This window comes from Podarcis tiliguerta (genome assembly GCF_965153285.1).
Source record: "Podarcis tiliguerta genome assembly, chromosome: 17".
NCBI classification, from domain to species: Eukaryota; Metazoa; Chordata; class Lepidosauria; order Squamata; family Lacertidae; genus Podarcis; species Podarcis tiliguerta.
Genome location: NC_139550.1, coordinates 40,485,992 through 40,499,500, shown reverse-complemented (window position 1 = coordinate 40,499,500; position 13,509 = coordinate 40,485,992). Strand labels below are relative to the sequence as shown.

At 45.0% G+C, this 13,509-nt stretch overlaps 1 protein-coding gene across 4 annotated transcripts in view; it reads right to left on the bottom strand.

Moving 5' to 3' along the window:
* Positions 1–2,415: 2,415 nt before the first annotated feature.
* MBD1 (methyl-CpG binding domain protein 1) overlaps positions 2,416–13,509 on the bottom strand; it is a 152,096-nt gene continuing 141,002 nt past the window's right edge. For 2 of the 4 annotated variants that reach the window (XM_083420995.1, XM_083420996.1), the window contains one exon: positions 5,358–5,806. Coding sequence is in view for 1 of the 4 variants with exons in the window: in XM_083420996.1 (XP_083277122.1) it covers positions 5,750–5,806 (57 nt within the window). In the remaining 3 variants the exon portion in view is untranslated. Of the gene's footprint in view, positions 2,483–5,357; positions 5,807–12,107; positions 12,323–13,509 lie in introns of those variants that run through there. The other 2 variants (XR_014506618.1, XM_083420994.1) reach the window with 2 other exon arrangements.

Genomic DNA, 13,509 nt, shown 5'->3' with positions numbered 1-13,509 from the left:
ATTCTGCCACTCTTTGAAGCAACTCACATTGCTTATCACTGGGATTGATTGAAACAAAAATAACATTTTTGGCAATACATTCATCTTGATTACCAATATCCTTCCTAATAATGATAGATTCATTCATCCCCAAATCCCTAAATTCCTTTTTTTATTTCCATATTTTTTTCATAATTATCTTTGAATATATTTATATATAATATATTCAAAAGTTGTGTAGTTCTTTATCTCCTTGACATCTGATGGGAGGGTGTTCCACAGGATGGGCACCACTACTGAGAAGGCCTCTGGCTGGTTCCCTGTAACTTGGCTTCTTGCAGTGAGGGAACCACCAGAGGAGGACCTGTGTGTCCCGGCTGAGCAATGGGGGTGGAGACAGGTATACAGGGCCAACACTGTTCAGGGCTTTAAAGGTCAGCATCAACACTTTGTTTTTGTTTTTTTTAAAATAATTTTTATTAGTTTTCTTTTCTAACAACAAATATCAAAATCATTTCCAAACATACATTCTACATTCCCCCCCCCCCTTCCCGTTGACTTCCTTCAGCTTCCCCTCTGGTTTGTTACATTAAATGATACAATCTGATATTCCTTATCTGTCAAAACGTTATTAAAATGTTATTCATGCATTTTGTTAAGTAAAGTTGTGAATGTTTATTCAAATCCTGCTACCGAGGCCATTTCTTTCAGTCGTTTCTGCAGATAGTTTATTAAAGGTTCCCATTCTTTTTTAAAATCACTGTCTTTTTCATGTAGCTTATCCGTTAGCTTTGCTAATTCCGCATAGTTCATCAATTTTTCCTGCCATTGTGCTTTTGAAGGTATTTCTCCAGTCTTCCAGTTTTGTGCTATTAGGATTCTTGCCGCTGTTGTCGCATACATGAATATTTTCCATTTCTCGTTCGGCAGTCCTTGATCAGAAATACCTAGTAAAAATGCTTCTGGTTTTTGAACAAACGTCATTTTATTTTATTTTTTCAGTTCAGAATTTAGTATTATTAAAAAAAAAAGGGAGATGATATATAACGAGCACCAACACTTTGAATTGTGCTTGGAAATTTACTGGGGGCCAGTGGAGATCCTTTAGTGCTATATGGTCCCAGCGGCTGCTCCCAGTCACCAGTCTAGCTGCCGCATTCTGAATTAGTTGTAGTTTCCAAGTCATCTTTAAAGGTAGCCCTACGTAGAGCCCTGCAGTAAGTGGGGAATAAAAATGGGGTCCCTTCAAGGGGTTCAGCTTCTTAAGTAAGACTGGACCTTAGAAGAGAGCGTACCTTTTAAGGCTCAAACCTGTCCAGAAGTGAACAGATTTCATCCTTGTCTGACAAAAATTACAGATGAGGTTGGTGTTTGTTGGTTTCCCATTATGTTTCATGGGATCCAAAGCTTTACAAAATGAGAAGAGATGAGGCTCTGAAGTGAAGCACATTGTCAGACCACACCTGAGACAATGCTATAGAAGTCAAGGCATGTTCCGAAGCAAAAACTTTCTTCTTTGTGTAACTCCACCAAAAAGGCACTTGATATAATAACGATTTACCCGACCTTCATCACAGTATTTCTCATAGAGTGGCCTAATGGGTGGACGAAACACATTGGTTATTTTGCATTTGTCCAATGCTACAGAGTTATTAAAAGAAAATAGTTCTGCAAGACTGAATTTGGCAACAGGAAGACTGGTCACAAAGTGCTACAGCTGTGCACCCAAACAAGTCAAGGCCAATGGGGGGGGGGGGAGATCCAGCCATTGCTCGAGTCGGGTTGACAAAGCCTGGGATCACCATGGTGATCCAGAGCAATCTGGGGCTTTCATGGTGGCAGGACATCAGGCAAAAAGAAGGAGACACCACAATAAGAGGGACGTACCCAACCAGTTGTGTCTTTCTGGAAAAAGATAGTGGTGGAGTAGATGCCTTTGGATGCAGGGGGGCAGGCTTTCCCACCTGAACTCTCCTTCCCACCTAGTCTCTTCTTCCAACCTGATGCCCCCCGCCCCCCCAGCCCTGGACAGGATGGCATCCTTATACACTTAGCAGCCGGTTGCTGCTCCTTTGTGATATGTTGGTTGCTGTTCCTTTCTGTACAGGTTGCTGCTCCTTTGGGGAAGGCCAAGCAGGGAAGGCCCTCACAAATGATCAGCACCCTGAGTTCAGCTTGTTCTTATTCCTATCTCATGTGATTTTCCTCTCTACTTTTCACAACAAAGTGGCCTAAAGCAAAATCAAATGACACTTAAATGCTATTTAATATGCAATGTGCTGGTCTGAATGTACCCCTTTTTCACCACCTAATAGAGTTTCTACTAAAGGTTCTGATTAAGTAATATTTTTCAGCCATCTTTTATTTGTTTGTTTATTTGTTTGTTTATTTGTTTCTAGAAAAAAATGAGCTGATGCTACTCACCAAGCAGTCATGTCCTTTGTACTGTTGACAATTGTCTTAACACAGAGAGCATCATCTGTGATATTATCATCTAGGAAGTCTGTTTGGAGGTTAATGAAAATGAGTTAATGAAGAATCCATCCAAATCAAAGCCCAACTAAAACCCCAAATACAGTGTTATGAGTTTGTGGGGGTGAGACTCTCCTAAATTCCTGGACCCAGCAAGGGTTGAGATAAGCCAGACTAGCTTCTTTGTTAGGAGACAAGACATTAAGAAAACAAAGGAAAGGTAATGGGCCGTTAAGGAAGCCAAAGAGAGGGGGCTCTGTGCCAGATGTTAATTGGGTGGGGCCCCTCCTCCAGTTCACAGTTTGGAGACAAAGCCAGAGATTAGAGTTGAGTTGGCTGTGATGTGACTGGTGGAGGCGGGAGGTTGCAGGCTGGAAAAGGTGGAGGCAGAGCACAATGTGTTTTGATCCAAGGCTGTGCCTGTGGGAGAAGCAAGACCATCTTGTGATGGTGATGCTGTGAGCCCCTTCATCGTAGCTTCAGGTTGTAGTTGGTTAAAAAAAAAAGGTAAAGGACCCATAATGTTATGTACAATAAATGTATTATGTTTACTGTACATAAGAATTAGGATATTGTATTGTATTAGGATATTCATGGGGTAAATATTTAATGCATAATTAAGCATATATGTTTTATATATAGGATAATGTATCTAATTTTTTTCATGGGGTAAATCAGTTACCCCACAAAGGCAACTATGGGAGGGATGGGAGGGAGCTGGTGTTTCTGGGTCATGTGGCTAGCAGGACTAAACTGCTTCTGGAGCAACGGAACACCATGATGGAAGCCATGGAAACACCATTTACCTTCCCGCTGCAGCAGTACTTATTCATCTACTTGCACTGATGTGCTTTCAAACTGCTAGGTTGGCAGAAGCCAGGACAGAGCAAGGGGAGCTGACCCTGTCATGCGGATTCAAATCGCTGACCTTCCAATCAGCAAGCCCAAGAGGCTCAGTGGTTTAAGATCACAGCGCCACCCGCATGCCTTATATGCATTTCTTGATGAGGAGCATGGAGATCGTGTGTGTTACACATTAGATCAACCAATTAAAGCACACATGGGAGAAGAGGTTCTCATTCCAGTTTTCCTTCTAGACTATATGCCAAGCAAAGATGAAAGTGGCCTGTTGCTCTTAGAAACTCACTAGTTAGACCAGCAAGCAGTAGCTCACTGTCAAACACAGTCCCCTTCTGACAGACAGAGAGGATTCTGAAAGGGAGGGGGGAGAACCAGAGATGACAGGCAGCAAGGAAGGTGAAGGGGAGGGGGAAGAATTAGAGAGCAATCACACACACAGCCCAACAGGACAATGACAATACAAATCAATATGGCTAACCTGATCCAAAACACCCACCCACCTCACTCACACACGAAAACAAAGATCACCACAGCCAATCACAAGCAAACAATCACACCCTAGGCCAACCCCAACCTCTCTCACCACCAAAGGGACATAAGTGAACAACACAAACAACGCTGACCCCAAACTCTACATACATTAAACATAATAGAAACACCGCCACCCGACCCCACCCCCTTCCATTTTCCCTCTCTCCACCCCCCCTTTTCTTTTTTCTTTTCTTCTCCCCCTAATGCCTCAACAAATGAAACGGATTTGTAAAAATGTTACATGGAAAAACAACAGCGAGGCATTACACTAACTTCTGTAAAACAAGAAAACCCTTAATAAAAAAAAAGGAGGGGGGGGGAAAAAGGAATGCAGCCTGGCTGTTCTGATAGGAACACAGAGTAGAGAGAACAAGATGCAGCAGAAGAAGGGGGAGGACAAGAAAGCCCCCCAAAGCAGGCCTTTGAATGTCTAGCAGAAAAGCATCAAACAGGGAAAAGGAGTGGGGAGGGGTGGAGAGTGTCATGTTTTCTCCGGAAGAGGGTAGATCTGGCAGCTGATGAATGATTGAATGAAGCTCAGACTGTTGAACCCGATAATTACTAAATAAATCTAAGTAATAAAACTGTTGGAGGTCGCGTCTTGTGTGGAAGAGACTACCAAACCTGACAGGAGAGTTCAAAACCTTCTCCACACAGGCACCACAATATAAAATCATTTCCAATTAGAGTTAAGATCCCTTATTGTTTTATGTAATGTAGATTTTTTAAAAAGAGAGAATTACCAAATCAATAAATTGGCCTTAAAAAGGTAAAGGGACCCCTGACCATTAGGTCCAGTCATGACCGACTTTGGGGTTGCGGCGCTCATCTCACTTTACTGGCTGAGGGAGCCGGCGTACAGCTTCCGGGTCATGTGGCCAGCATGACTAAGCCGCTTCTGGTGAACCAGAGCAGCGCATGGAAACGCCGTTTACCTTCCCACTGGAGCAGTACCTATTTACCTACTTGCACTTTTAATGTGCTTTCGAACTGCTAGGTTGGCAGGAGCTGGGACCGAGCAACAGGAGCTCACCCTGTCGCGGGGATTCCAACCGCCGACCTTCTGATCGGCAAGTCCTAGGCTCTGTGGTTTAACCCACAGTGCCACCCGCGTCCCCAAATTGTGCTTATTCAGTGTTAATTAATGGCTTGGGACCATCTTGGAAGAATTCCACCTTTGCCTGTGCATTTAGATCTTTCTATGGAAGCTTGTTTATGTGCTTCCCCACAAGAGTTGGGTTGGTGGCCTAGGGGAGCCCGCTTTTCCTCCTTCATCACTTCATGAAGGCCTTTCTTTTACAGCAAGTATCTGGCCTGTATAATTTATTTCTGTAATCTCCTAAAGTGGTTAGTCATTAACAATTTTTATCTTCTGTACCTGCATCTCTTTTTTAATGTGATTTTTTGTTAATGTTTTATTGACTGGTGGTTTTTAACATTGTAAGCCAAGCCATTTTAGGTATTGGAAGGCAGAATAGAAATAGTTTTAATAAATTAATAAACAAACAAATAAATTGGGACAAACAATCTTTAATGTAACCAGTCTTTAGCTAGTAAATAATCCAAACATTCTTTAACCAGAAATTTTGTCTGTGTGAGACTTGGTTTCTGAACAAGGGTTAATTTTCCACAAGGACAGTTCCCTAAAGCAACATCTGTTAAATATATGAAATATAATGCAGCGAGGGAATGCAGTGCCTTTTTCTCGATGCTGAGATAGCACAACCAGAAAGAAAGAAAGAAAGAAAGAAAGAAAGAAAGAAAGAAAGAAAGCAAGCTCTTTTCTTGGATCTCAGAAGTCACTCACTGTCACAGAGTGTGTGGCATTTATTCTGAGAGGAGTGCCTCCCGTTATCACACCACTCAAGGCCACTTAGCTGGAATATTCCATAGCGTGGGACACCATCTATATTCTCATAGTAGAATGTGTCGAGTTTGCTTGACTGATCAGCTGCACAGAGATCTAGTAGGAAAGCATAACATGACAATCAGGAACGTACAGGGATGTATTTTGTTTCCTAAAACAATTTCAGAAATATTAAAATAGAAAAATATGGTTATTTGGCTTAGTCAAATTTCAGCCTCAGCCTTGATTTCAACTTTGAAAATGCTGTCTTCAACAATTCTCAATTGTGATTTATTGATTCAAACTTCAGTTTTCCTTGTACACCATTGGCAAACAGCAAGCAGTGCTTATAAACTAACAAATAACTTCTAACATGTCTCTAAAACATTTCAAATTTCTCAAATGACTCCTTTGAACCTTGCTAGTTTTATGGATTCTTAGTTTCCAAATTTGCCACATTCTTTGAAAACTTTCACCACTCTCAAGCATCAAAGAAACATTCTGAACAATGTCAGAATACATGGGAATACACCATTCAGGAAAAGAAAAGAAAATGAAGAAAAAACAACAATCAAATTGGACCAAATTAATTTATTACAATGGAAAGGTTTGATCACCCAAACAGGCAAAACTCACACTGTTCTGCAAAGATGCCTTTAAATGGATCCAGTCCCAAAGGCTTCAGTGCGTAGTAGAAGTCACAAATGCTGTATACTTTGGCCTCGTATGCTATTGCTATGAGTAGGCAGAATAAGGCAAAGGTGACAACCTTCATTGCTGCAGGTATGTGGAAAGGTCCAAGGAGTCCAAGGGCTTTTATAGTCTGTGGCTCTGCAAATAACATTTGTGTGTCATTGCAGAGGACTTAATGGTTGATGCCAGAGCTGTTGGCTGGCACTTCTGTGGGCAGCCCTAGATCTTACAACCATTGTAGGAAACATTGGCTTTTGGACACCCACAACACATATTCACTGGTGTTCTTTTGTGGATATTTGGGTATTTGGATATCTGGTCTATTTGCCAGTATATTTTATATTTGTGTGTGGGCATTTTTTTAAGAAAAAAGAAAAAACAATAGTAAAAGAAGAAATGGAGCTAAGCTGAGCTCTGGTCACCACACATGCCTTCCTCTAAAGAATCCTGACATCCTAGTTAGAAATGCTAGGAATTGTAGCTCTGTGAGGGGTAAACCACTGAAAAAGACACTGCAATAACTTAAGGGACACTGTAAGTCCGCTAGGTCCTCGTGTGGTTCCCTTGGTCGTTGTTGTTGTTGTTGTTTAGTCGTTCAGTCGTGTCCGACTCTTCGTGACCCCATGGACCAGAGCACGCCAGGCACTCCTGTCTTCCACTGCCTCCCGCAGTTTGGTCAGATTCATGTTTGTAGCTTCGAGAACACTGTCTAACCATCTCGTCCTCTGTCGTCCCCTTCTCCTTGTGCCCTCCATCTTTCCCAACATCAGGGTCTTTTCCAGTGAGTCTTCTCTTCTCATGAGATGGCCAAAGTATTGGAGCCTCAGCTTCACGATCTGTCCTTCCAGTGAGCACTCAGGGCTGATTTCCTTAAGAATGGATGCGTTTGATCTTCTTGCAGTCCATGGGACTCTCAAGAGTTTCCTCCAGCACCATAATTCAAAAGCGTCAATTCTTCGGCGATCAGCCTTCTTTATGGTCCAGCTCTCACTTCCATACATCACTACTGGGAAAACCATAGCTTTAACTATACGGACCTTTGTTGGCAAGGTGATGTCTCTACTTTTTAAAATGCTGTCTAGGTTTGTCATTGCTTTCCTCCCAAGAAGCAGGCGTCTCTTAATTTTGTGGCTGCTGTCACCATCTGCAGTGATCATGGAGCCCAAGAAAGTGAAATCTCTCACTGCCTCCATTTCCTCCCCTTCTATTTGCCAGGAGGTGATGGGACCAGTGGCCATGATCTTCGTTTTTTTGATGTTGAGCTTCAGACCATATTTTGCGCTCTCCTCTTTCACCCTCAATAAAAGGTTCTTTAATTCCTCCTCACTTTCTGCCATCAAGGTTGTGTCATCTGCATATCTGAGGTTGTTGGTATTTCTTCCAGCAATCTTAATTCCGGCTAGCGATTCATCCAGCCCAGCCTTTCGCATGATGAATTCTGCATATAAGTTAAATAAGCAGGGAGACAAAATACAGCCTTGTCGTACTCCTTTCCCAATTTTGAACCAATCAGTTGTTCCATACCCAGTTCTAACTGTAGCTTCTTGTCCCACATAGAGATTTCTCAGGAGACAGATGAGGTGATCAGGCACTCCCATTTCTTTAAGAACTTGCCATAGTTTGCTGTGGTCGACACAGTCAGGAGTAAAAACGGACACCAACCAGAGTAACCTGAAGTGAAGTGCTTTGGTATAAAGCAAACTGCTATAGCAGGGTCCTACCTAATCCAACAGAGAGAAAGGCAAGACCCTGAAGAGAGAAAGGCAAGAAGACATTGACTTTTAAAAGTTCCCCCCATATCCCAGAATACAGTTCAGACATGGTCATCAATACATCATTGCTGGTCCAGGGGTTGTAACCTGAGTTTCCTCCCTCCTCCTGACCTTCACCAGACACCCATTGATGACAGAAAACAAAGCTATTTACCTTCGAGCTAAGTAAATCACAGTCTCTTTGTGTCCTGGTCTGAATCCATTCCTGGTTCACCACATCACCTTTGTGATTCTGATGGCTGGACTTGACACTCTCTCTATGGCAAGGTTCACTGAGTGCGTGACTGCACGCCTTGGGATCCATGGCTTCTAGAGTCATATTTCCCAATCCTTTTTCTGAGTGGAACAAAAGTGGAATGGAGAAGATCTGGTGGTCAGCTGATCTTTTGTGAATATATATTAGTTACCTTAGTCTGCAACCATCTGCAAAATGCCTTGACCTAGACAGAACTTAATAAAAGTTGCTACAGTGAAGCCTTGCTGGCTTGGTAAGATTTTCTCCCTTGACAGAAAGGGTTGAATGGAAAGGAGTGCGATGCAAGGCTGTAGTACCAGTGATAGGTGGTGCTGTTTGCTAACGTTGATTGGTCAAAGCTTGACAGATCATTTTGAATACAGTGTTTTGCACAAACAGTCTACCCACATTATTGAATCAGTGGCGCTTCTCCTGTGATCAATTGGTGGTACTGGCTGCCCTTATGTACGGGGGCTGTATAATAACCAAGTCTTACCTTAGGATAAAAGCAGGTAGGTGAGACAACTCATGGTTTTCTTGTGTGTAAAACCTGGATGGGATTACAGAGTTCTTCTTCTGCTTCCTCCCAACAGGTGTGATATTGCTGGAGGCACTAATTGTTTTTCCGAATCTGACTGGACACAGGTTAGAGCTCAACGTCAAGCCTACCAAGTGGCGATAGCAACAGCGAAGAACACTTTCTTCGCCGCCTCTATTGCATCTGCAGAAAACAGCAGCAGGAGACTTTTTCAGGTGGTTCACAATTTAGCGGAACCACCTGCGACATCTGGGCCCAGTATGGGCCACATGTTCTCCTGCAATGATTTTGCAAAGTTTTTTGCAGATAAAATCGCTCAGATTCGGGAAGAAGTAGACTCCACCGTGGAAGCAGGGCCAGGGCGGGAGAGTGCTAGAGTTCTGTCTAGTCAAGTTGCGTGGGATCAATTCCAACCTGTTACCTCCGAGGATGTAGACATGCTTGGACGAGTGAAGCCAACCACCTGTCTCCTGGATCCTTGCCCATCCTGGCTTATAAAAGCTAGCCGGGAAGGACTGGGAGATGGGCTTCGTGGGGTGGTGAATGCTTCCCTCCGTGAGGGAGCCTTCCCAGACCCGCTGAAAGAGGCGGTTATTAAACCGCTTCTTTAAAAACCATCTTTAGATGCGGCCACGATGGCCAACTATCGCCCAGTCTCAAATCTTCCATTCTTGGGCAAGGTGATTGAGCAGGTGGTTGCTGAACAACTCCAGGCACGCCTGGAAGAAGCGGACCATTTGGATCCCTTCCAGTCAGGATTCAGGCCTCATCATGGGACTGAAACTGCCTTGGTCGCACTGGTTGATGATCTCCGGCGGGCTAGGGACAAAGGTGAGAGCTGTTTCCTAGTTCTGCTGGATCTCTCAGCGGCGTTTGATACCATCGACCATAACATCCTTCTGGACCGTCTTGAGGGGCTGGGAGCTGGGGGCACTGTCATACAGTGGTTCCGCTCCTTCCTCCTGGGCCGTGTTCAGAAAGTGGTGGGGGGGGATGAGTGTTCAGACCCCTGGGCTCTTATTTGTGGGGTGCTTCAGGGTTCTGTCCTCTCCCCCATTCTTTTCAACATTTACATGCAGCCACTGGGAGAGATCATCAGGAGGTTTGGGCTGGGTGTTCATCAGTATGCGGATGATACCCAGCTCTACCTCTCTTTTAAATCAGAACCAGTGAAGGCAGTGAAGGTCCTGTGTGAGTGTCTGGAGGCGGTTGGAGGATGGATGGTGGCTAACAGATTGAGGTTGAATCCTGACAAGACAGAAGTACTGTTTTTGGCGGATAGGAGGCGGGCAGGTGTGGAGGATTCCCTGGTCCTGAATGGGGTAACTGTGCCCCTGAAGGACCAGGTGCGCAGCCTGGGAGTCATTTTGGACTCACAGCTGTCCATGGAGGCACAGGTCAAATCTGTATCCAGGGCAGCTGTTTACCAGCTCCATCTGGTACGTAGGCTGAGACCCTATCTGCCTGCAGACTGTCTCACCAGAGTGGTGCATGCTCTGGTTATCGCCCGCTTGGACTACTGCAATGCGCTCTACGTGGGAAACTACAACTAATCCAGAATGCGGCAGCTAGACTGGTGACTGGGAGCGGCCGCCAAGACCATATAACACCGGTCTTGAAAGACCTACATTGGCTCCCAGTACGTTTCCAAGCACAATTCAAAGTGTTGGTGCTGACCTTTAAAGCCCTAAATGGCCTCGGTCCAGTATATCTGAAGGAGCGTCTCCACCCCCATCATTCTGCCCGGACACTGAGGTCCAGTTCCGAGGGCCTTCTAGCGGTTCCCTCACTGCGAGAGGCCAAGTTACAGGGAACCAGGCAGAGGGCCTTCTCGGTAGTGGTGCCCGCCCTGTGGAACGCCCTCCCATCATATGTCAAAGCGATAAACAACTACCTGACATTCAGAAGACATCTGAAGGCAGCCCTGTTCAGGGAAGTTTTTAATATGTGACATTTTAGTGTATTTTTCATCTTTGTTGGAAGCCGCCCAGACTGGCTGGGGAAACCCAGCCAGATGGGCGGGGTACAAATATATTATTATTATTATTATTATTACTGTTTGGAACAAGTCTGGGCACATCCTAGTGTTTTGCATAATCATTTATGCTTGAGCCCACATCCTTGCTGATGTGTGAATAAAATGTGTGTTTTTTCCTTATCACCGCCCCACTGTTATTTGTTATTTTGTCTTGCTTGTATGACCCTTTTAACAGAAACAATATTAAGGAGGACAGGCATGGCTACTAACATGTTAGAATCTATGGGTTTGATTCCCTGCAATAAATTAGGACCTTGCAACTGTTCTTCCAATGGCATAACTGAACATTACCATACAAAAATTCCAAAAGGTCAACCCCCCTTTCCCTCCGTTTAGAACGCCACAGTTCCTAGGATGGCAGGGGTGAATTATGTGCTTTAAACGTATGGTGTGTCTAAGAGGCAATAAATTAGCACTTGGAACACAAGCTGAGGAGATGCCATACAGAATCAGAATTCAAAATGATCTTAACAGATCAGAGACTTGGGCCCAAGCTGACAAAACAAATTTTCATAAGGACAAATGTAAGGTTCTGAACTTAGGCAGGAGGAAAGAGATGCACAAATATAAGGTGGGGGACACCTGGCTTACTAGCAGTACATGTGAAAAGGATCTCAGGGTCGTGGTGGACCACAAGCTTAACATGAGTAAACAGTGTGACGCAGTAGCAAAAAAAGGGCATGCTATTCTAGGTTTCATCAACAGAAGTCTAGTGTCCAGATCAAGGGAAGTAATAAAGGTAAAGGTAAAGGGACCCCTGACCATTAGGTCCAGTTGTGACTGACTGGGGTTGTGGCGCTCATCTCGCTTTATTGGCTGAGGGAGCCGGCGTATAGCTTCCAAGTCATGTGGCCAGCATGACTAAGCCACTTCTGGTGAACCAGAGCAGCGCACGGAAATGCCGTTTACCTTCCCGCCGGAGTGGTACCTATTTATCTAGTTGCACTTTGACGTACTTTTGAACTACTAGGTTGGCAGGAGCAGGGACCGAGCAATGGGAGCTCACCCCGTCATTGCGGGGATTCGAACCGCCGACCTTCTGATTGGCAAGCCCTAGGCTCTGTGCCCACCCACAGAGGAATGATAGTAGTCCATAAAATGATGCAAGGCATGGAGAAAGTAGACAGAGAAAAGTTTTTATTCTTTGTATTACATTAGTTCAGAAGAGCTATGAAGTTCTGAAATGTTGTAAAGCAAGGGCTTCCCTCTTCAAGTGCTAGCAGGTGAAGAGTGCCATCAGAAGGAATTGGAAGGTTTGATTATGAAGGGCCAGTAGGAATGGAGATCTCAGAAACCACAACTGCCAAGGAAGAATTGTCTTCTTGTACTACACCTTCTTGTGAAGGTTGTCCGGATCCTAAGAATGTAGAAAGAAGAAAAATCAACATTCCTTGGATTTCCCTTCAAACAGGTACATATCAAATGATCCAAATACATATATTGTTGCCACGGTTCTGGAAATACAAAATTTCACCTTGTCACAGGAATGAACCTAAAATTTGGAATGCAGATAGTTTGTGGTTCAAGCAGGAGTAACCTTTTCACACAATGCAGGATTAAACTTATAGATTTGCTGCCAAAAAGTGAAGCAATGGGCATGACTGATGTGTCTGCAAAGGATGCCTGGGGTGTAGAAAGTAGATGTCAGGGGTTCAGGAGCAGAGTCACAGGAGAGGGAAGAAACGGAGAGCGAGGGGGAGGAGTCGGAAGGAAATGTCAGCGGCGACAGTAGTCCGAGGTCTCTGAGCCTCTCCAGTGACTCGGAGGATTCACAGAAAGGGGCCCCCATGGTCAGGGCAAGGGGAGTGCCCAGGGGGACACCTCGGGAAGGAGGGGACTCAGAGAGTAGCAGCTGGAAATCCGGGCCAGCGTCCCCCCCAGAGTGCAGTAGGGGGGAGGAGTCCAAGGCATCGGGATCAGGGAGCGCGCAGGCAGAGGGAGAACGTGAGGCAGGACTGACCACACCCTCGTCAGGGAGCGAGGAAACGGTCATCCGGAAAGTAAAACGCGCGCGCGCGCCAAGTTCAAATGTACAGGAGGGCGGCAAGGTGGGCAGCCCGGGTAGGGAGCCAGGTCCTAAAGCCCGCCGAAGAGAGGGGGAGGAGTCAGAGGGGTCAAGCTCTGCGTCGGAAGAGTCCAGGAGGAATGAGACCCCGGGGGGTAGTAAGACCCAGAGGAAGAGAGAGAGAAGGAAGAGGTGGAGTAAGATTAGAGTATTAAACTGGTGCACAGGGGGTGGAGATCCAGACAGAGCTTCGCCGGTCTAAAGTCCAGACGTAGGGCTGGGACGCTGAGACTTGTAAATGGAGACTATTCTTCAATAAAGACTTTGATACTGTACGATCGGCTAGCGTTGGTCCTTGGTGAGCTGGGACCCGGAGCCAGCTCTGACAGTAAGCTCTGTCTCCTTTTTTAAAGTTTTGGCACCAAGAACCTCGCCACGTGAGTCGACGCAGCGAGGACAGAGGAGGGGTGCTTACAGAGCTCACAAAACTCAGGCAAGATGACGACGGAAGAGCAGATAAAAGCCCTGCAAGAAGCGGT